The sequence below is a fragment of the Syngnathus leptorhynchus genome, chromosome 1 (genome assembly GCF_054491065.1).
Source record: "Syngnathus leptorhynchus isolate UIUO chromosome 1, UIUO_Slep, whole genome shotgun sequence".
Classification (NCBI taxonomy): domain Eukaryota; kingdom Metazoa; phylum Chordata; class Actinopteri; order Syngnathiformes; family Syngnathidae; genus Syngnathus; species Syngnathus leptorhynchus.
The window spans coordinates 1,866,407-1,887,493 of NC_141195.1; the positions used below are offsets into that span (position 1 = coordinate 1,866,407).

General features: G+C 42.9%; 3 protein-coding genes across 6 annotated transcripts; 1 reads left to right on the forward strand and 2 right to left on the reverse strand.

The window, feature by feature from the left end:
* Positions 1-1,062: 1,062 nt before the first annotated feature.
* On the reverse strand, positions 1,063-8,701 carry ndufs1 (NADH:ubiquinone oxidoreductase core subunit S1). 2 transcript variants are annotated; one of them, XM_085909631.1, is made up of 20 exons: positions 8,350-8,462; positions 8,259-8,288; positions 7,808-7,884; positions 7,082-7,173; positions 6,802-6,909; positions 6,653-6,729; positions 6,475-6,556; positions 6,249-6,379; positions 5,983-6,168; positions 5,781-5,915; positions 5,587-5,701; positions 5,274-5,419; positions 5,067-5,195; positions 3,771-3,900; positions 3,528-3,688; positions 3,313-3,467; positions 3,059-3,234; positions 2,848-2,982; positions 1,434-1,506; positions 1,063-1,342 (listed from the first exon to the last, which is right to left on the reverse strand). In XM_085909631.1, exons 3-20 carry the CDS (start codon positions 7,878-7,880, stop codon positions 1,251-1,253), a joined length of 2,196 nt encoding a protein of 731 aa, XP_085765757.1. In that variant the 5' UTR covers positions 7,881-7,884; positions 8,259-8,288; positions 8,350-8,462; the 3' UTR covers positions 1,063-1,250. The 2 variants fall into 2 exon arrangements, with proteins under 2 accessions (XP_085765757.1, XP_085765748.1); XM_085909622.1 differs by lacking the exons at positions 8,259-8,288; positions 8,350-8,462 and adding an exon at positions 8,545-8,701.
* Positions 8,702-8,812: 111 nt separating this feature from the next.
* Positions 8,813-14,711, forward strand: unc50 (unc-50 homolog (C. elegans)). Of its 3 annotated transcripts, none has more exons than XM_085909677.1 (6): positions 8,831-9,038; positions 9,805-10,025; positions 10,107-10,227; positions 10,301-10,440; positions 10,946-11,053; positions 13,983-14,711. In XM_085909677.1, exons 2-6 carry the CDS (start codon positions 9,875-9,877, stop codon positions 14,117-14,119), a joined length of 657 nt encoding a protein of 218 aa, XP_085765803.1. In that variant the 5' UTR covers positions 8,831-9,038; positions 9,805-9,874; the 3' UTR covers positions 14,120-14,711. The 3 variants fall into 3 exon arrangements, with proteins under 3 accessions (XP_085765792.1, XP_085765803.1, XP_085765784.1); XM_085909658.1 differs by having other exon boundaries at positions 8,838-9,038; positions 9,754-10,025; XM_085909666.1 differs by lacking the exon at positions 10,946-11,053 and having other exon boundaries at positions 8,813-9,038; positions 9,754-10,025.
* Positions 14,712-16,175: 1,464 nt separating this feature from the next.
* Positions 16,176-20,004, reverse strand: LOC147061394 (inosine-uridine preferring nucleoside hydrolase-like). Its single transcript, XM_085909645.1, has 8 exons — positions 19,535-20,004; positions 18,906-19,087; positions 18,646-18,825; positions 17,670-17,781; positions 17,444-17,580; positions 17,286-17,363; positions 17,042-17,158; positions 16,176-16,953 (listed from the first exon to the last, which is right to left on the reverse strand). The coding sequence occupies exons 1-8, from the start codon at positions 19,605-19,607 to the stop codon at positions 16,801-16,803; spliced, it is 1,032 nt and encodes a 343-aa protein (XP_085765771.1). The 5' UTR covers positions 19,608-20,004; the 3' UTR covers positions 16,176-16,800.
* Positions 20,005-21,087: the final 1,083 nt, after the last annotated feature.

Sequence of the window (21,087 nt, forward strand, 5' to 3'; positions counted from 1 at the left end):
CAGTAAATTGAATTGTTACAGGTGTTCTGTAAGCACGATAAAGATGTTTTCCATTGTATTTGAAGGCAGAAGAATCCACTCTATTTGTGTAAATGACCAATTGACGAATAAAATGTTATCCTTTTGTGGACTTCCGAGGTGCTCGTTGGGTGGATGCAGGAATCAACACATGCACTCGTCCATTGCGTAAGCGACACAACAAAGTATTTATTCTTACCAAAATTGCCTAATAACAGCAAGAAGCCAATTCTCTAAGCGGAACTCCAGGTCACATCCGCCCCTAGCTGCAAAGGTAGTGATGCAGTGACAAAGAACACATTTCTCTGACCCAGACTTTCTACAAGACATTTCACCAAAAAAGGTGGGCTTTGCAGTTTGTGTATGTACACGTGTTCTATGTTGTTGGCCGCCACGTGTTTGAGGTTGGTCCTGCACATTCTTTATTAACTAAAAAATAAAATGTATTTTAAATTAAATATGATTTAAAATATAATTACTTAAATTAATTAATGTATATACTATAGGTCCCTCAGTGTCAGTTGAGGTTACCAACTAGGTTGCCTGTAGCATTTTTAAGGTCCAGCAGGTGTCAGCACTCAGTGACACAGTGTCAACACAGTATCATACAGTATAGCAAGGCGTTGAAACGTTTCATAACGCCTCATCTACCCATCACTAGTGTCCGCCCTTCATGAGGTTGAAGTTTCACAGATGAGGATAATTGGTGCATGGTTTGCTGTCCTTCAGCTGGACTGCCAAGAAGTTATCTTAATTGGTGCATGGTTTGATGTCCTTTGGCTAGACTGCCGACAAAGAAGTTGTCTCGTCTTCCCCATGAAATTGACCACTTCTCTGATGTGGGGGTTTCCTACCACAGCTCCACGTGAGGTCACGCGAGTCTCCCCAGACCTTCTCAGTGACCGAGAAATGAAAAGCAATTATTGCAAGCAGTACTAAGTTATCCTATCTAACGTGTCTACATGGTGACCATACATGTCAATTCTTTAAATGTAAATTCTTACATATTGTAAAATAAAATTTCCATTAAATACACTCATGAAGTTGTGTGGATAATACTTTATTCATTTTGTACATTAAAGCCTCACCCCAACAAAGCTTGTTCTTCAGGAGTGAAAGCAATTGAGGTGGCTACAACTATGACATATTTAAATTAATTTGCTGCAAAACTGTGTTTCGAGAAGTGTGGATTGTTTCAGTAGACCTAAAGGTCTATGGACGCGAATTGCTGTTTAACAAATGGAGGGCTCATCGACAGTGGCAGCGCCCTCTGTGCTGGCTTTCACACACTTGGCCATTGTCTGTGAGGCTCTGCTGATGGCATCTGAACAAGAACAAAGGAAACAGAAGAAAATCTATTGACTTGGGCAGCTGGAGTCTTCTTAGGCCTTTCCAACTGTGAGTATTGCTCATACCTGTCATGTAGAAGTCCTTTACTGAAAGCTGAGGCGGTATCAGAGGCGTCGCAATTAGGTCCTGTTTTATCCCCTGGTGGAGAAAGGAATGATGGTGTCCAAGTGAATGTGTGTACATTTTGGAACAGCAAGAATAAACTCTCCTGTTAATCAATGTGAAAAATATTCATAGAGCTTTGCATTTGGGTTGGTTTGTCCAATTGTTAGTGGTAGGCTACGTACTGGTTCATAGAGAACCGGGAACTGACGGAAGGTGCCAATGTGATTGTAAGAGTTGAAAACTTCCAAATTAAACTGATTGATATGCCGTAATTTTCGGACTATAAATGGCGGTTTTTTTTTTTTTCATAGTTTGGGTGGGGGGGGCGACTTATATTCAGGAGCGACTTATGTGATTTTTTTCAAAAATTTTCAAAATTCAAAAATCCGCGATGTAGTGAAACCGCGATAAACGAACCGCGATGCAAGCGACGTCACCGGCACCGCGCGGCGGTCGTTTACATAAAGGACAAAAGATTCGATCGCAGGATGACCAAGATGACGAAGGGCTCCACATTTGAAGGGTTTAATTATTTGGAGTGACACAAGGTTTGAAAAACGTATTTATGTTATAGTTATTTGATATATTTTATTTCATGTAGCAACTTGTATATGTTTTTATCGTTACAGTTCAGTAGTTGGCTCGTTGAACTCTTGTTTTGTTAAATAAAGAGCTGTTTACCATACCCACATCTTTCCTGGTACAATCTAGTTATATACTAGATCTGTGCGGCGTTGTTGACAAAGGACGAGGAATTTGATCGATGGTTTGATAATATTGTTGTTATATGATAGTTGTTATATGATAGTTATTTGAAATATACTTTATATATCGTTATATGGGTCTGTGGAATAATTAGAAATGCCTTACGAGTCCGATGTCAGCGAGTGCATATGCGGCATTGTTTACATAAAGGACGATCGATGGATTTAATGAATTGGAGTGACAGATGGTTTGATAAACGTGTTATTTATGTAATACTTATTTGAATAACTCAATGTTACGTCAAGCCCGTACTCAGCTCCTCGTTTATGTGTATATGTCACGTTAGCATACCATATCGTTTAGCCTGTTGTTTCTGGTTCATGTCTGTACTTGGTGTTGGATTTTGACAAATAAATTTGCCCCAAAAGTGCGACTTATACTCCGGTGCGACTTATATATGGTTTTTTTTTCACTTTATTGTGCATTTTATGGCTGGTGCGACTTATACTCCGGAGCGACTTATAGTCCGAAAATTACGGTAATACAAAAAAAATCTACCATCATCCACAAAAATTGATAAAATTAAATTGCAATTGGTGAAACGCAACTGGCTGGCATTGTTGCACTGACTACTGTGGCTCAGAAAAACACAATAAGATGTAATTTTACCTTGGCAAGTTCATTTGCTTGCTTAAAATAGTTAGCCTCTTCCACGTCATCATATCGCACCAGGTTTGGAGACACCTCAGCAAGTCTGGATCGCACCTCATCCAACGAGTCGTAGGGGAGCGTCACACCTGCCAGCTGCAGGCACAAAGGCGTGTCTCTATGTGGCTGTCAACATTTTGTTGTATGGCGTCTGGTGCAATCTTTTGCTCACCTCCGCCACAGCTCTGATGATTTTCCAGTCTTCTCGGGCCATTCCCGGCGCTGTCACAGCTACCCGGGTGTGTTGGCTCCTCCCCTCCGTGTTGACATATGTGGCATTTTTCTCTGTGTACGCAGCTCCGGGGAGGATTATATCCGCCATAGTTGCGCCAAGATCACCATGATGACCTGCAAGAATTGAAAAAGAAACTCAAGTATATTTTGGCATCACTTAGGGAAACACAGGTACTTTGAGTCTGCATTTACCCTGGTAGATGATGAGGCTGCCCTTAGGAAGATCAGCTCGGGTGATACACCCACTATCAGCTCCCAGCAAGAACAAGACTTTGGGTGGGTTTGTTCTGATGGCATCCACACCGGCCTTGTAGCCCAAGTCCAGAGCTGCTACTTGACTGGCCACTCTGCTCAAACCCAGAGAAACTGAAACTTGATAACCAATTCACCATAGCTGCCTTTCATACCTGTGCAGGACATTGAGCACTTTCCACCCTTCCTCCACTCCGCTACTGCTTCTGGCATTCTGAGCGATTGAGGAGACTGAACTCAAAATAGCAGCACCGTCCTCTCTCTGCAAAGCGCTACTTCCAACTATGACGACCGGACGCTTTGCAGCTGCGAGGACCTGCGCGCAGAGAAAATAGCCAGTGAGGAAAGTATGCTTGGTGATGTTTGCAACTCCAATGTCAAGTTAGGGCAGATGTTACCTGGTAGAATGCGTGTGTTCCATCAGCCAGTTCTTTCAGCACAGATGTCTCCTCTCCAAGATGGTCATAGGTGTAACTCAGGTCAATGTTGTGACCAACCAGGGCAACACGCAGCTCATTATGAAGCCAGCTGGATCAGGTAGAGACAATAAGGCATGGCAGACACATGTTAACTGTTTCATTTAAAAAGGGCTTGATTAATCAACAGTTCCTCGTTATTGCAAGGCTCCAAATAAGAGACGGATGGTTCATGTCTACCATCTACCACTACCCAACTTCAGATCTCGGTATCCGTCCTTATCACGGCTGTCGAAAATGGCCCTAACGGCGCAGAATTAAACTCAGCAGAAACAAGATATTATGACGACACAAGGGGAGGGGGAAAAAAAGCGACCCGGAGACGGTTGACTGACAGCATGTATTGAGGTTAGTTTGATGTGGCTAGCTTTGGTAAATCCTATCACAACCTTAATGGATTCACACCAGCAGTAGCAAGACCGGAGAGCAGTAATGCAAAGTGACTCTTCTTGCCTGTGTGCTCAAGAGAACTTAAGTCATCATAGAAGCTTTAGGACTGTTGTGCACTGTTGAAATGCGTTCCAAAGTGACTCTTCTTGACTTTGCGCTCAAGAGAACTATATTCATTATAGAAGCTTTAGGACTGTTGTGCACTGTTGAAATGTCAGTGCCAAGTAAATATTCTGATTAATCTATTATTGATTTATTCTTTGAAGTGTGAATTATAATTTGTGCAACTGTAATGCTTTGATTGATTGATTTGGTTAGGATGTTACTACAGTTATAGCCATGATGAATACAGTTGTAGAGTATAAAAACACTAAACATGAAATAATCACTGAAACTTAATGTGTAATATGATGAATATGCAACTAGCAACCGCTACCCATAAAGCTTTTAAACCAGACGCTGTTCTTGGACGAACGAGGCCAGTGAATTTTAGTGCGTACATTCTTGGAAATAACAAAACGACAAGACACCTGCTGTAAATATTGATCCTCAGTTTCTTGTTGGAAAGTGGAAAACAAATTTGAAACAGTGTCCATTTGGACGTGGGGATTCAAAAGTTGAGGGAAGAGCAAATTAAGTTCACCTTGAAAGGTTCTAGTGCATTTTAAGTTCAGCCTGAGTTTTTGTGAGTAATACTTTCAATTGGTTAAGTGGAGTAAAATTTTTAATACCAATGCTCAATCTGCTTATCTTTGAAAGGGCAGAATTTTGGATAGAATCGAATTGAACGGTGCAGGTAAAATGAACATGCAGCTAATGCTATTTTACCTCTTGCGAATTCTGGCATTGAACAACGGAGCTTCGTAACGTGGATTAGTCCCAACCAGTAGAAGCAGGTCACAGTCCTCAATGCCGGCAATGCGCGAGTTCAACAAGTAGTTGGACCGCAAATCGGTGCTGAAGAGGGAGTTAGAACAGAGGGAAATAGATGGAGACGCATGGTAGGCTAGTAGCCTTTTTTCCTCTTCTACATACCCAGCTCCAGCCATAGGGAAGACCTCCTCAGTGCAGAGGCTTTCTGAGTTCAACCTGTTGAGGAGATCTTTGAGGGAGACGAGAGCTTCAGCATCTGCCATGCCTCCTGCGATGGCTGCCACTTCGCTGCACTGTACACCTTGCAGCTAAATACACAAACACAGGGTGGATTTCATGTCTGTTAATCGCAATGTTCCAAGCTGCCGCTGTTTTTACCGCAACCTGTGAAGTTGTTCCCATGCCCTAATCCTAAGGCATCTCAGTTCTTTTCAAATTTCTCTCCTAAGGATGCTCAGCAAGCAATCATACTTACAGCCCCAGCCACACGAGTCAGTGCATCTTCCCAACTGACTGGAGTCAGTTGACCCGATTCATCCTTTACCATCGGCTGCGTCAAGCGCTGCCTCTTCAGACCATCGTAAGCAAACCTACAACACCCAACAAGCTCTTTTTCATTTTTTTTTGTGATACAAATATGCTATAAGCTTAATGCAGCAGGGATTTTACCTGGTCTTGTCAGAGATCCATTCTTCATTAATGTCTTCATGGAGCCTGGGCAGCACCCTCATCACTTCACCCCCTCTTGTGCTCACTACAATGTTACTGCCCACGGCATCCAACACATCAATTGACTCCGTTTTTCTGCAATGTGGTAAACGTGTCAAATGCAAGCCTTCTTTTAGATCAGTTAACCTGTAATTTCATCTACCTGGTTTCCCATGGCCGTGCGGTGAAGGCATACGGCTTGGAAGTGAGAGCGCCAACGGGGCAAATATCAATAACGTTTCCAGACAACTCAGACATGAACATCTTCTCCACATAAGTTCCGATTTGCAAGTTGTTTCCTCTTCCAGTTGTTCCCAAGTCTTCAACTCCAGCAATTTCGCTGGCAAATCTGCAAGAAAACAAGAGTGAATGTATTTGTTTGGAGTTGATACTTGGATATCATCACAGTATTTCAGATATCTCTGTTACCGGACGCAGCGTGTGCACTGGATGCAACGAGTCATGATCGTTTTGATGAGCGGTCCAATGTTTTTGTCTTCCACTGCTCGTTTCTGCTCTGTGAAACGACTGCGGTCGGAGCCAAACTGCATAGACTGATCCTGAAAGCACAGCGGTCCAAAATGCTGAGTCGTCAAGTTTCAAGATCAGTAGTAAATATGATTTCTTCTCTTCTTGTTTTCTAAACAATACCTACCTGCAAGTCGCACTCTCCTCCCTGATCACAAATTGGACAGTCCAATGGGTGGTTGGCTAAGAGAAATTCCATCACTCCCTCTCTGGTTGCACAAAAGAAATGTGCTTGAAATGTTACCAACACCTTGAAGATAGAAGCTACAGTTGGACAGATTTTTGACAAGCATCAAGGTTTGCACCTGGCTTTGCGAGTCTTTTCTGAGTTTGTGAGGATATTCCATCCCTTCATGACGGGCATAGCACAGGCTGCCACCGGCTAGAAGGAGAAACCAATTTACAGCAGCCAGACTGTTGTCAAGAGCCTGATTTCTGAAGTGGACTATCATACCTTTGGAGCTTTCTCAATCTCTACTAGACACATGCGGCAATTTCCGGCCACTGAGAGGCGCTCATGGTAGCAGAACCGTGGGATCTGGATTCCTGCCTTTTCACAGGCCTGATCAGGAACAGCAACAAAAAAATAAGAATATGAACACACATACTGTAGTTGTGCAAATCTACCTAGCTTAACTTATTTTACTTAGTGTGATTTCAATTACATTATGAATATTGATGCATTATCATATGTTTATTCAATTATTGTGAATAAGCAAATAAGTTGATTTTACCTGTAGAACAGTAGTACCAGACTCCACCTCCACTGGCTTCCCGTCAACAAACACCTCCACCATGTTGCTAGCAGCACGCATGTTAACCCGCACTAAAACAGATTCATGTCAGACAGTTTTATGTGTTTGTCTGATCGCACCACGTAGCGCTACGAGTACAGCAGGCAGGTTCTGCTCGACATCGGCGAAAGCGAGTTTTGCGGCGTTTCGGACTTTGGTGCGGGGACATTAAAGTCACTGGGACTACAATGCCTGCATCATCGCTGGACTCGTCTGCTACTCCTTCCCCGGACCAGCAGCGTCGGAAGCGGTGTGCGAGGAGGCAGAAGAGGGGGAAGCGCGGAGGCGTCCGGGCCAGGCTAGCGGCGTGCCCAACTCGCCCGGCCGTGCCTTCCATTCTTCTGGCGACTGTCCGGTCGCTGGACACCGAACTCTGCTGTGCTACTGGAGCGGCGCGTGCTATCGAGCGGACCGGGCACTTATTACTTCTTCGTTGCTCTTGTCTGTTCGTTTTTACTCTTTGTGCTATTTGGTGCGAGTGTTGTGTACTGTCTAGTCACCGTGGGACGGTGGGGAACGTAATTTCGATCTCTTTGTGTGCCTGGCATGTGGAGAAATTGACAATAAAGCGGACTTTGACTTTGACTTTTTGACTTTGTTTACGCCAATACCATTTACATGCGAATGTAACACAGACCAACTCACACATAAAAAGAAACGACTTACTGGGATAGGATGGAGCCAAACTGCCCTTGGTGGCTCCGGCCAAAGCTCGGCCAACATTTGGCAGGCGCAACATGATCCTTCATGAATAAAAAAACAACAACAATATGTGTATAAATCGCTAGATAGCTAGATAGCGAGAGAGAGAAAGAAAGTAATCATGTTATCATTTATGGAGACAAGATATTTCAGAAATGTCACAGCACACGTGGAGGCACACGTTGAGTTTTCCATCTGCCATCTAATGGAAGAGCATCGTTGTTTTCCTGTCACTCTTAAGGAGCTGGCATAGACCAATAAACATGGATAAATGTGGCGTAAATAAGTAATCATTTCTGGACAAATTAAATGAATTTGGGATAATTTCATCTCGGATGATCTCACGAAAGGTTGTGTTTCTATTAATTCACTACGTTTACTGCCAACAATAGCAACAAAAACTCGCGTTACTGACCTGACGTACAACAATGTTTCAGAGAGACATCTGGGGAATAAAATAATCTGTGATTCAGGTAGTTGCTAATATTGAATTGTGTAAAACTTGCCATTCTTTGGAAGCTAATAGTTGACACAAAGCAGCCAAATGACTCCTTGCTGCAAGGAGAATGGCATTAGCTAAACGCACTATTCAAGGACATACGAGTGTTATAAGGGCTTCTCCGGGAACTGCACAAGATATCACGTCATTTTCTACTTCTTTTACAACCAAGATTCTAATATTTACAAATATATCGGATTACCTTTCGCTATTTGGCCTTCTGGACCAGAACAGCGGTGATTATATTCTTGCAATCCACAATCAACGACGTATTTAGCGGAAGTGGCTAGCCCTTCAACTTCCGTTCAAGATAGAATGTGATTAAAAGTCATTAAAAGTAACTTTGCCATCTAGTGGACGAATCGAGAAAACGTTACACAACCATAATATGTTGAAATTGGTAACGGACAATTATATCGAACCATTATACGGACAAGTCAATTCTAGTCAAGTTTATTTGTATAGCCCTAAACCACAATTAATATTTCAAGTTAAGTTGTGTATATTGGTCCTTAAATTTATCGGTCTCGTGCCCTGGTGTTTGGTCATCAGCCATCAACTACATTACCCATAATGCCTCCCGTTATTACCGGAAACTTCTACGTGTTCAGTTTCGCGACACTTGAAGTTTAAACAGCTATACGAACGACCAACAAAAAAATTGCCTTTTTTTGAGGAAAGGACAAAAAGAAAAAGGTAAATCCATGCAGTGGATATGAGCCTCTTTTTACTTAAGTCAAATGATCTTCTGTTGGCATCATTAGAACCTTGTCGAATGTTGGTATAGTTAGCAAGAAGCTAAATGTGTCTGTTAGCAACAACATATTAGCATGAGTTTATTTCTGGAAAACATTGTACATGGTGATGTTGATGTTGCAAATTAGCATTCATTCGTTGCTCCTCTTTCGCTTAGTTTGTGAAGGATTTAGTGAACACATTTGTTGAATTTAAGAGACTATTGTGAGAGATTTTGCTTACATATGCTACAGTAAATGGAGATTAAAGTGGAAACGCACTTTTTAAAAATCTTTTTGATGTTATTCAAAAAGAAGAAACATATTTTAAATTAATAAATGTGTTATATTGGCCTTTATGTAAAACACTTAACTGTGGTTTTTTTTTTTTAATGCTTTACGAAAGCAGTTGTGTATGTCTAACTAAAGTTTTACATGACTAGATCCACCCACACACATTTAACCCTCATATTGTTTCATGATAAATGTTTTTGGGCAATATGTTACAATGTATATAAAACACGCAAGCACACACGCACAGCACACACCGCACACACTCACATGCACGCCACAAGCACACACTCACATGCACGCCACACACGCAAGCACGCCACACACGCAGCCCGCACACGCACACCTCACCCCTCCATACTCCAAGGTGTTTCTGCCATATTTAGGTCCATGTTGCCAACCATCAGCCAACACAGCAATGGTTCCCTTGGTTCAAGGGATGCCGCACGTCACACAGCGGGTGCCAAGCGCTACAAGTACCTGCGAAGACTGCTCCACTTCAGGCAGATGGACTTTGAATTCGCCGTGTGGCAGATGCTCTATTTGTTCACGTCACCGCAGAGAGTCTACCGCAACTTCCACTACCGGAAACAGACCAAGGACCAATGGGCCCGGGATGACCCAGCTTTCCTGGTGCTGCTCAGCATCTGGTTATGCGGCAAGTTTGGTGTCATCATGAGATGTTTCAATGTAAAGATTGAATGATTCATCTTTGATATCCTTTTATACGTATACGCAGTTTCAACATTAGGCTTTGGTCTGGTGCTGGATATGGGCGTTCTTGAAACATTGAAGCTTCTGCTGTGGGTTGTCTTCATTGATTGCATAGGAGTGGGTCTCCTCATATCAACCCTGATGTGGTGAGATATGCAGTAACTGCTATGGTAAAAAAAACGATGGTTGACAAGTAAAACAAATTTATTCTCTTTTCAGGGTGATAAGCAACAAATACTTGCTGAAACACCCAAGCCGCGAGTTCGATGTCGAGTGGGGTTACGCCTTTGACGTCCACCTCAATGCTTTCTACCCACTCCTTGTCATTCTGCACTTCCTGCAGCTCTTTTTCATCAACCGTAAGTGAATCAATGAAATGATCCTTGGTGAAATTTACTTATTGTTGTCACAAAAGGACTATAATTTTATTCAAAATGATCCATAAAAACAATTTGAATCAATACAACTCCACACCCTGACCAAATAACAGCACTGTTTTGGGCCGGATTAAAGCACTGCCCAATTTAAAACCCAAGTTTGAGACTCCCGGGTTAACAGGGTAGTATGTACACGGGCTCCTGAAAACCATTGTTTCTGTTTTTTCATTGATATTTAGAAAATGCTGCGATATACAGCCTTTGATTTCCTCGAGACAGGTGGTCTTAAAAAGGTAGTCACCCCCCAAATTTTGTAGTATGCCTGTGCAGCCCAAGTAGTCAAAACACAGTGTTCTCATCAATGTTTAGTTTTGTGGAATATAAATTAAGTATGAATTTTCACCCATCTCAGAAGGGGGGGGGGCAAAAAAAACAAACAGCAGTGCGGAAGGAGCTTAAAAGTTATTTGTGGCATTGTGTGTTTCAGATTTGATGATGATTAAATCTGACTGGTTTGTCGGATACTTTGTGGGGAACACTTTGTGGCTGATTGCCATCAGTTATTATCTCTACATCACCTTCCTGGGGTACAATGGTGAGACCTCTTTACTTTTTGAAATACACTCAGAAAATGATAGTGGTGCTTGTGTTTTTTTTCTTCTCTAAAATAGCCGTATGTATGACTTGCAAATACATGTGAAGAGGAACAGACGTGTGTTTTGAATTGTGGCATTGGAAATGTACAACACCACGAGCCAGTATTCCTAAAGATTCAGAGAATCTAACCCAAAGATTCCTAGCATGAGTTTCAGCTTATCTTTAGTGTTAGCTTTAGTGTTTTAAGAAAATTCTTAGACCAATTCTGTGCAAGGAATGGACAGAAGCTCCTATCTTAGTGAGGTGTGGTAAACCCCTGTTGCTAGGGATAAATCATTTCAGAAGGTTTGATTGATTCTAGGGCCACACTATTTCAGAGGTTGGTGGTTTGATTCCTCCTCCGGCCTTCACTGTGTGGAGTTTGCATGTTCTCCCCGTGCTTGCGTGGGTTTCCTCCGGGATCTCTGGTTTCCTCCCACATTCCAAAGACGTGCACGGTAAGCCGATGGAGCATTCCAAATTGCCCGTAGGTGTGAGTGCTCGTCCTAGTGCGCCCTGCGATTGGCTAGCAACAAGTTCAGGGCATCCCCCGCCTACTGCCCGATGACGGGTGGGATAGGCTCCAGCACGCCCGCGACCCCCGTGGTGACAAGCGGTACAGATAGAAATTGGTTCATCTTCCTCTGTTGGTTTTCACTTGGCAGTTGTCAAATGAGCTATTGCTGCATTACATCCACCTACTAGTATTGAGTGTGGATACTGATTTCACACAATCAAAAAAGAATAATACAGGGGTTTTGAACTGGTTTTTGTCCACCATTAAAACCAAGAAGCAACTCTGGGACCACTGCTTTGGCGAAATATTGTTTATTTTACACCGAAGAAGGATAGACCTATTAAGGCTATCTATTTGCATCTGAATGTCTATTTTGGGAATCTCAGCTACATTTGACATAATTTGGATGGGTAAATTGTTCACAAAATTAGCTGTGAAATAAATCAAGTCTAAATAATAAATCTATTTCATTAAAAAAAATTACAATTATTTTCCATTTCCAATTTTGCGGGCCATCTGTAATACCGCCACTGACCGCTAAAGAACCGTAGACCACCAGTTGACAATACCTTGAATAAGAGAAAAATTAATGAATTAATTATCCTAGCGATTACCGTAATTTCCGGACTGTAAGTCGCTCTGGAGTATAAGTCGCATCAGCCATAAAATGCACAATAAAGTGAAAAAAAACACATATAAGTCGCACTTTTGGGCCAAATTTATTCATCAAAATCCAACACCAAGAACAGACATGAACGAGCAACAACAGGCTAAACGATAGGTATGCTAACGTGACATAAACACAAACGAAGAGCTGAGAACGGGCCTGGTGTAACATTCAGAGTTATTCTAATAACTATGACATAAATAATACGTTTATAAAACCATCTGTGTCACTCCATCTTCCTTTATGTAAACAATGCCGCGTACGCGCACCGTCGGACTCGTCGTGATTTGCATTTGTAATTATTCCACAGACCCATATAACATTATATAAAGTATATTTCCAGTAACTATCAGATTACAACAATATTATCAAACCATCTGTGTCACTCCAAATCATTAAATCCATCGATCAAATTCCTCGTCCGTCAACAACGGCGCGCGTGTGCCCTGACGTCAGCCTCGTCATTATTCTACAGATCTAGTATATAACTATGTTGTAGCGTTAACAAAGCACAAGCAAAGACGTGGGTTTGGTAAACGGCTCTTTATTTAACAAAACAAGAGTTCAACGAGGCAACAACTACTGAACTTCCAGCCACGGAGGTGGAAGAGAGCTCCATAAAATAGGACCGGGCGTGCGTAAAAGTCATGTCCGAGCCCCAATCACCGTCCCCGGACAGCCACCTGGCCGAGCGCCGGCCCCAGACTTCCATCCACGGAGGTGAAAGAAAGCTCCGTAGAGTATGACCGGGCGTGCGTAAAAGCCATGTCCGAGCCCCATCCACCGTCTCCGGACAGCCACCCGGCCATGCGCCGGTCCCATCACTAGAAATTCTAATTACAGCAATACCTTGCTACATCGCGGCTCGTTCATCACAGTTCCCCCCCCCCCCCCTTTTTTTTTTTTTAATTTTTGAAAATTTTTGAAAAAATTCACATAAGTCGCCCCTCACTATAAGTCGCCCCCCCCCCCCCCCCCCCCCCCCCGCAAACTAAGAAATAAAACGTGACTTATAGTCCGAAAATTACGGTATATCCATTCCCTCAAATACTGCTATAAAGTGCATTTCATTAAGTCATTAAGTTCGTTTTTTGGGAGAATATCTCCTGCCTCAGCCATTTTGTCCTCTGGAACTCTTTCGTGGCTTAAAAGACCTCTTGCCTGCTTTTAACAAATCACATGCTTTTGTCTTTACTAGGATCTACTTTTTACTTCTAGGGCAATTTTCTTCAAATTTGCACTAAGAGTCTTTATCAATACGGCCCCAGATTAAAATTATATATTGGAAGTGATGGAAGCCTTGTAGTCACAAGTCAAGTGCAGCGGAAGTCGAAGTTGTGAGCAATATCACGCCATGGACTTTCTGTTGTAGACGTCTAAACATTAGAGTTCCAAATTCCATGACGTCTGTCCGTCAGTGCTACTGCTATGTGTGTCATCATCATTATAGCTTGTCACGCCAAACAGCCAACCATTCTAGGGTGTGTCTGATTCACATTCTCGGAGGATATGCTTGATGGTCTGAGCGCCCTCTCCACCATGTTATCAGTGGGCCGAGGGTTTATCCTTTTACCACCCACAAGATTGCAATTGGTTGGACTGTTTTGGCGTGTAATGTTAGGATTGGTCTCCTTACGGATTAACAGGGTCATGACGAGAACGTTCCTAACTTGACCCCACTATGTGTGTAATGTGTCCAAACAGCTCTGCCATTCCTGAAGAACACTGTGGTGCTGCTGTACCCCTTTGCCCCGCTGACACTCCTTTACATCCTCTCCATCTCACTTGGCTGGAACTTTACTCAAGGTCTCTGCTGGTTTTACAAGTACAGAGTCCAGTAAGCGAGGTGCGATGGAAGCTGGACACCGGTTTGCACACGTCAAAGTGACTGCATATCACTTAGCAGGACTGATTCTCAATCTGGAATGACGCCGTTTGTTTCCTGTTTGAGTTAGAAAGCCTCTGTTAGCATGCAGTGTCATTGCAGGAACAAAGGAGGAAAAGGGCTACCGCTTCTAGTTCATTTTATATGATTTGTAAATAGAATTCTGTGAGGTTGTAATGTATACACACAAAGAATCGTGAATAAATTTGCTGTGTTTTAGTTTTTTTGGCGTAAGAGAAAAACATTAACTTCAAATGAAAACATGAAACAGTGCACATTCCAATGCTGTTAGCATGCAGTGACATTGCGGGAACAAAGGAGGAGAAGAGCTACAGCTTCTAGTTCATTTTGTATGATTTGTAAATAGAATTCTGTGAGGTTGTAATATATACACAAAGAATCGTGAAAACATTTGCTGTGCTTTTGTTTGTTTTGGCGTGAGAGAAAAACATTAACTTCAAATGAAAACATGAAACAGTGCACATTCCAATGCTTTTTCAATCAAATGTTTTCTGCACTTTAAAAACCCATGTTTGAATTGGTAGGAATTATGTCTTCTCATTTATCTTCATAACAGATAAATTACAATTAATCTTTCATCAGTCCCTGCTACTTCACAGGGGTACTGTTGAGGGAAGAACACAAACACACAGGCGCACAATTTTCTGTGCCTGTCACCCCTTCACACGATTTTGGGGGAATTGAAATGTCATTGGATTTTACACATGGAACACATTTTGCCGAGGTGCATGAATAGTCACTTGGTGGACAATCCGTCCACTGATGACTGATGAAAAAATGTTGACCAAACTAACCTGTGTAACCATCTGGTGAATTGGGATCTGGTCACCCTACACATGCCCCACCCGCTCACGAAAGTGAAGGACCTCCCTGTGTGCTGCCGACCGCATTCTCCGGTGTCAGACTTCTCCGTCTCGGCTGCCTGCCATCCATGTCACACTGTCAGTCAGCCAGCCCATGTCCATCGCGGAGCTTCCAGTCAGCTGTCCAGTGTGCGTCAATTTCATATCATTTAAAAAAAATAACGGCGGTTGCCTTGTCAAAATTTAAAAGTTGTACATGGAGCACCGGACTTTCAGCGATGTGTTGTGGTGAATTGTCTTCGGTGGTCAGTTGTTCTACGGGAGCACGTTGTGGAAGGTGGTTGGCTCGGGGAAGGGAAAAACGTCAGTGATACACGGTTGATTGGAAAAATATTTTAGTCAACTCATGTCTGAGTGGAGTGTCTCACGCCCAGAAAAAAATGTTGACTGTATGCGCCGAGTGTTCGAGTCTCCATTAGGGTTGGGAAGTTCACCGATATGCATCGGAAAATCGATACGACCTGTAAGATGCAGTTGCATCGTGTCGTATCGCACTGAATCACATTGTTTTCAAGTTTAATCGTACTGTATCGCACCGTATCGCAGGAGATGGGAGAATCGTATCGCATCTTATCATTGGCAATTCCATGAATCGTGAATGCATCGAATCGTTGGCAGTGTATCGAGATGTGTATCATATCGCTTTGATGGTGAAGATTCCCATCCCTAGTCTCCATGGTTTATACCCAGCGCCTCTTTCCCCAGAGGTCTGTCTGCATGACGGCTGTAGCTTGATATATGACTTGCTAGTCCATCCTGCAAACCCTATACAGTATGCCTATTATTCTTTCCTGGTCGCAAACAGCTGTACCTTGCTCTATCTTCTGGCATCAGTAAGTCTACATTACTGAAGGCAAGACGCACGAACATGGCCGTCGCCTGACCTGGTTCACAACCCAGGCCGACAAATGGAATAAGAGTGGAATGAAAATATACTACGGTGTGGCCAGCCGAGTGTGGCTGCTTAAAGCACCTGCTTTTCCGAGAGATGGCGAAGGGAACACCCCATATTTAGAAATCTAAGTCAAATATTCCCTCACATATTTCAACACAATATTTTAACTATCTATGAACAATTCATCTTACAAAAAGCCTCTTGGAACAAATTGTGTTTGCATAAAACAGCCAGACTTGAGAGAATTTTACTTTACCTCCATTTCAACATTTCATAACTGGCAGATGTGAAGATGTGATACAATTTAAGAATTTTCTTTTACAGTTTGGCTACCTAAACCAGAATGAGATAAAAAAAAAAAAAAAAAGAAGTAGTAGTGTCTCCTGCTGGCTTTCCTTTTTTCTTTGACACACATACACACACCGCCATATGCGGGAATCAAAGTCATGGTGTCGGCACATAACAGTCCTTATCAACTCCTCTCTATGCAGTGATTGAATGCTTGTTTATGAGAAATAATTAAAGCGCAGGCAAATGATGGTCATGCCAGGATTTTTGTTTCAGTCTTTCTCACATCCACTGACAATGGGCCATTGAAGGAGCCATTGACAGCTGTAAGGGCCTTTTGAGTCTGCAAGAAACCAGTAATGCCAGACCTTGGGTCATTTGAAGTTTAACATGGAAATCTTTACTTTGAACTTAGTTATGTGTTAATGTACATCATCTTTAGCAAACTTAGTTTGCAGAGGTGTGCTCACCACTGTTGGACATTCTCCCATCGCTCCAAAGAACTAGTAACTGGTTTACACAAACATAACATAACCAGAAAGCACTTCTAAAATGATGGCTTCGCTTCTGCTACTTGAGTGCATTCATCAGCAGTTGCTTGAACACTTCAATGTCAATTTTCTTGAGGATGGTGACTTTATGTTCCTTGTGCAGTCCATCAAGGTAGTCCAGGACCATCATGCCTCTGGTGTTTTTTCCCTCCAACTCCACGGTAACAGGCACCTTCAACACATCAGACGCTGTATGTTCACCTTATCATCCCCATGGAGCCCTACTCCACCTTCTGTAAGAATGGAAGAGAACAACTTGCCTCCTCGCTTTCTGTCACCAAGTTGTCACTGATGGCTGCTGCCACAGCGTAGGTGTCGCACGTGTTGAATCCAGATCCTGACACCAGTTCCTTTTGATATCGATCTGTCTGAACCATCTGCAGGGCCAACGGAATAACATGGAAAAGTAGAGATCTATAGAGGTTTTGTCAATGTTCTTAGTTCGCAAGCTTGAAACTGCTTTACACAGGAGAGTAAATGATCGCTCCATAAAATCCTCTTTACCTTGCGGGTGTGAGCATAGATAGTTTCCATAAAATGAGCCTTTGGAGTGTTTTGGGCTAGCCAGGAATCGCAAAAGGACTGGAGAACACAAATATAGTGAGATATGACTGGACAATGGAGCAGTCATACATAAATCAGAAGTGACATATGTTCCTCACCCATGGCAGGCTGTTCCTGCAGCTGAACTCCCAGGAGGCGATAGTAGTGGGACATGTGTAGCGTTCTAGAACTATAAAGGCAGCCTCGGGGTCAGCCAGAAAGTTAAATTCTCCACACACGGTCGTGTTTCCTCTTGCTGCATGAGCCACAGAACAACAGGAGTTCATTATGCGAAACATCTTGATGGGCAATGTAAATTGCAAACGGTTCAAAAAGGCCTCTTACATTCTATGTTGCCCCCCATGATGTAGAGGCCCTTCAGTCTGGCAGGCAAAGAGGGGTCCATTTTGACAGCTAGGGCCAAGTTGGTGAGGGGGCCTGTTGAAACCAAGATCACCTGCACACACACAAGTTGCATTACATTTCACAAAATTACATTGCACTACTCAGTCAATGTGCGGCTCGGTGGCGCACTGGGTAGCACGTCCGCCTCACAGTTAGGAGAGGGTAGTGCGGGTTCGATTCCACCTCCGGCCCTCCCTGTGTGGAGTTTGCATGTTCTCCCCGTGTCCGTGTGGGTTTTCTCCGGGCACTCCGGTTTCCTCCCACATCCCAAAAACATGTTTGGTAGGCCGATTGAAGGCTCTAAATTGTCCCTAGGTATAAGTGCGAGTGCAAATCGTTGTTCGTCTCTGTGTGCCCTGCGATTGGCTGGCAACCGGTTCAGGGTGTCCCCCGCCTGCTGCCCGATGACGGCTGGGTTAGGCTCCAGCACGCCCACGACCCCCGTGGGGACAAAGCGGTTCAGAAAATGGATGGATGGATAATATAATATAATATAATATAATATAATATAATATAATATAATATAAGAAACACAAGCATTGAGGGAACATTTAACTCCATACTGGAAGACCTGGGCTGAGATTTCAAACTAGAATATCTCAACTTTGAAGCACATTACTGACAATGACTCTACCTCCCCGTCAGCTATAATTCTTTTTAAATGGTTTTGCATGCCATTGAGTGACTTTTTCTTTTGGGTCATCCTCATTTTTAGAACTTCAGCAACACACGTGGGCCTTCAGCATCCATCCGTCCGTCCGTCCATCCATCCATCCATCCATCCATCTATCCATCCAGAAGTGTCAAACAATTAAAATAGTAATAATAATCATCATCAGCAGCAGCTTTATCGTCATCATCACGCAAAATTAACACTGACGCAGAGGGAATTTCTTGTGATTTCTCATCGACTCACCTGCCCAGGATTTTGGTTGGAAATGGAGATGATGGCCTCCACGGCATTTGTCTTCTGCACCAGTTCTAGGCCAGGAGCATCTGGATCAGGGGCATCACCCAGCCCATCTTTCCCGTGAAAGTCTCCTGCATGTATTTTGTTGCCCAGAAGGGGCTCCTCAAAGCCGGGGTACACCTTTATCTGTGGTGCATGACATTTCAAAGTTTGACCCCAAGAAGAGGCAACCATTTAGCATTCATGCAAATACAGTAAGTGCTCACATCCAGCCTGTTGCACATCTTCAAGACACGCAGCGTGTTCTTCAGGGCGTTCTGTAGGGCAGTGTTGCCGTGAGTGCAGGTGATCCCCAATATCTCCACATTGGGGGCTGCCAGGGCCATCATGATGGCCTGAGCATCATCCACCCCTGTGTCCACATCTAGGATCAGCCTCTTCATCGTATCTGGAAGCAGTAGTGAGGAGACGTGGCAACAACCCGAGGTCGTGAGGTAAAAAAAATCCACCAATTAAGTGAGCTTTAATGCAGGTGAGACGCTTATGGCTTCTGTATGTCCCATTTGCGTTTAGTTGATTACCAGAGCAAGAGTTCTGCTTTATCTTCAGGCAGAAATTTGACATCATCTCACAATTGCTTTAGATCTACAAGCATTTGCAGGAAACAGCCTAGTGCAACTTTTCATCTCAAAACCTCACGGATCCTGCAGACTATGAAGCAACCACAATGCGGCTCAATCACACAATAAGTTAAAAAGAAAAACAAGTTTACTAGAATTTTTTTTTTTCAAATGAACCTCGATCAAATCTAATTCAGACTAATGTGATTAGTCGAGAAAGAAAATAATAAGTTACTCCATAGGTTTTAGAAAGAGCTCTACAAAAATCAACTTACCTGCCAAACAAGGTTTCTCGATATAATGCAACCTTTCAGTCAGGAAGTGAAGTAACACTTCCCTGTGCTTCATGCTGCTTTTTATGTATGGGGTGGAGTTGGTATGTGGAAAAATGGGAGGTTACATAACATCCACTAGTAAACAATGTCTGCTGGTTATTGGAGACATGTTTGGCCCAACAAATGATGCCTGAAACTGTTTAAGTTACATAAATTGAAACTCCAGCTTTTGTCTTCCCATCAGAATTACTAGGATGAAACTTTTGAAGTCATATGAATAAACACACCATTAAAACACTGATGCATAGGAATGAAGAGGTAACTGAGCACATGTACAGTTTGTCATTCCTCAAAACCACACAGTTTTCTCCCCTGTCTGGATGTTCGAAAACAACATACTCTAAGTTGAACACTATGTTCTGTTTGGATGCTCTGCTGGTGTTAGAAAAAAGTGAGTAATGTCATATCTCTTAGACATGTGGTTCTGCGAAACACCCTGTTTTGCTGCAAAGCCACAAAGCTTTGATTCTTCTGAGTTCTCATATGACTATTACTACGCTGCCTCTGACCAGAGAAGGCGGCATGCAGCTGAATTTGGGACTTTTCAGTAAAGGCTTGTTGCCTCTGCCAGACTGCCACATCAGCATGCAAGGCCTGGCTTGCATTCACCATTTTCACTGAACAGACCTGAAGTATTCACAATCTGGAGCCAATACGTTATTGCACTTCCAGAGCATCAACTGAGGATTTGAGAGGATATTAGAAAATATTCTCTGTGTCAATGTTGGTTAGTGTACCTCACTCTTTCTTGCCCAGAGTCAGCTCAGATAGACCCCAGTGCTTCTAATTAGGCAAATGCTTTAAAAATGGATGGAATACACATGCTGACATGTTTGGTGGGAGCACCTCTGCAGGGCTTGACTTGTATGGTTACAAGACGCTTTCACGATACATACCTGCCACATATTTTTGTCTTTGCATGACAGGAGAGCTTTTCCTTAGGCAAACTCATTCTACAGCTGTTTGTGTGCAGCCAATACAGTACAATTCAATATACTTTTATTTAAATATTTGTCACAACTACTGTGTCAAAATATAAAAACAATGGAAAAGAACATATACATTTAAAAACATTGACAATAATAAAATTGCATCGACTATTTTGGCATAGTCTGCCGAAATAGTCAATACAATTTCGATAGTTGAAGCAGTTATGATGAAAGAGCAGTGTCCTTTCAACAATGGATCAGAGGTGTCATGATCACAGTGTGCATGACATCATGAAGCTGTGACCAGCTAAAATTGAAAAGGAAAAAATCAGCTGTGGCATCCATTGATGAATAGAAACACTGAGAATTCAGGAATTCTGGTCTCCTGTCCCATTAGAGACGGTTCAATTCCAAGCGCCGCCTCGCAGTTCTCAGGACACACCCGCGTTCCGTGCCGAAGCTCCTCACTTTTCATCCACAACTGACATTTCCCCTGGATGAAACGAGGCTGTAAAAAATACTGCCCAGCTCAAGTGCAAAAAAACACAAGGCAAGCCAAGAATG

Bases quoted from the DNA above. Each gene is read 5' to 3' on its own strand.
- ndufs1 (XM_085909622.1), bottom strand. From the start codon at position 7,880: ATGTTGCGCCTGCCAAATGTTGGCCGAGCTTTGGCCGGAGCCACCAAG. The intron at 7,174-7,807 runs GTAAGTCGTTTC...AATCTGTTTTAG, and splicing joins TTTGGCTCCATCCTATCCCA to TGCGGGTTAACATGCGTGCT. The intron at 6,169-6,248 runs GTAACAGAGATA...GTTTTCTTGCAG, and splicing joins CAGTGCACACGCTGCGTCCG to ATTTGCCAGCGAAATTGCTG.
- unc50 (XM_085909658.1), top strand. From the start codon at position 9,758: ATGTTGCCAACCATCAGCCAACACAGCAATGGTTCCCTTGGTTCAAGG. The intron at 10,441-10,945 runs GTAAGTGAATCA...TGTGTGTTTCAG, and splicing joins GCAGCTCTTTTTCATCAACC to ATTTGATGATGATTAAATCT. The intron at 11,054-13,982 runs GTGAGACCTCTT...GTGTCCAAACAG, and splicing joins CACCTTCCTGGGGTACAATG to CTCTGCCATTCCTGAAGAAC.
- LOC147061394 (XM_085909645.1), bottom strand. From the start codon at position 19,607: ATGAAGCACAGGGAAGTGTTACTTCACTTCCTGACTGAAAGGTTGCAT. The intron at 17,782-18,645 runs GTGAGTCGATGA...GTGTGTGTGCAG, and splicing joins CCAACCAAAATCCTGGGCAG to GTGATCTTGGTTTCAACAGG. The intron at 16,954-17,041 runs GCAAGTTGTTCT...GATGTGTTGAAG, and splicing joins TGGTGACAGAAAGCGAGGAG to GTGCCTGTTACCGTGGAGTT.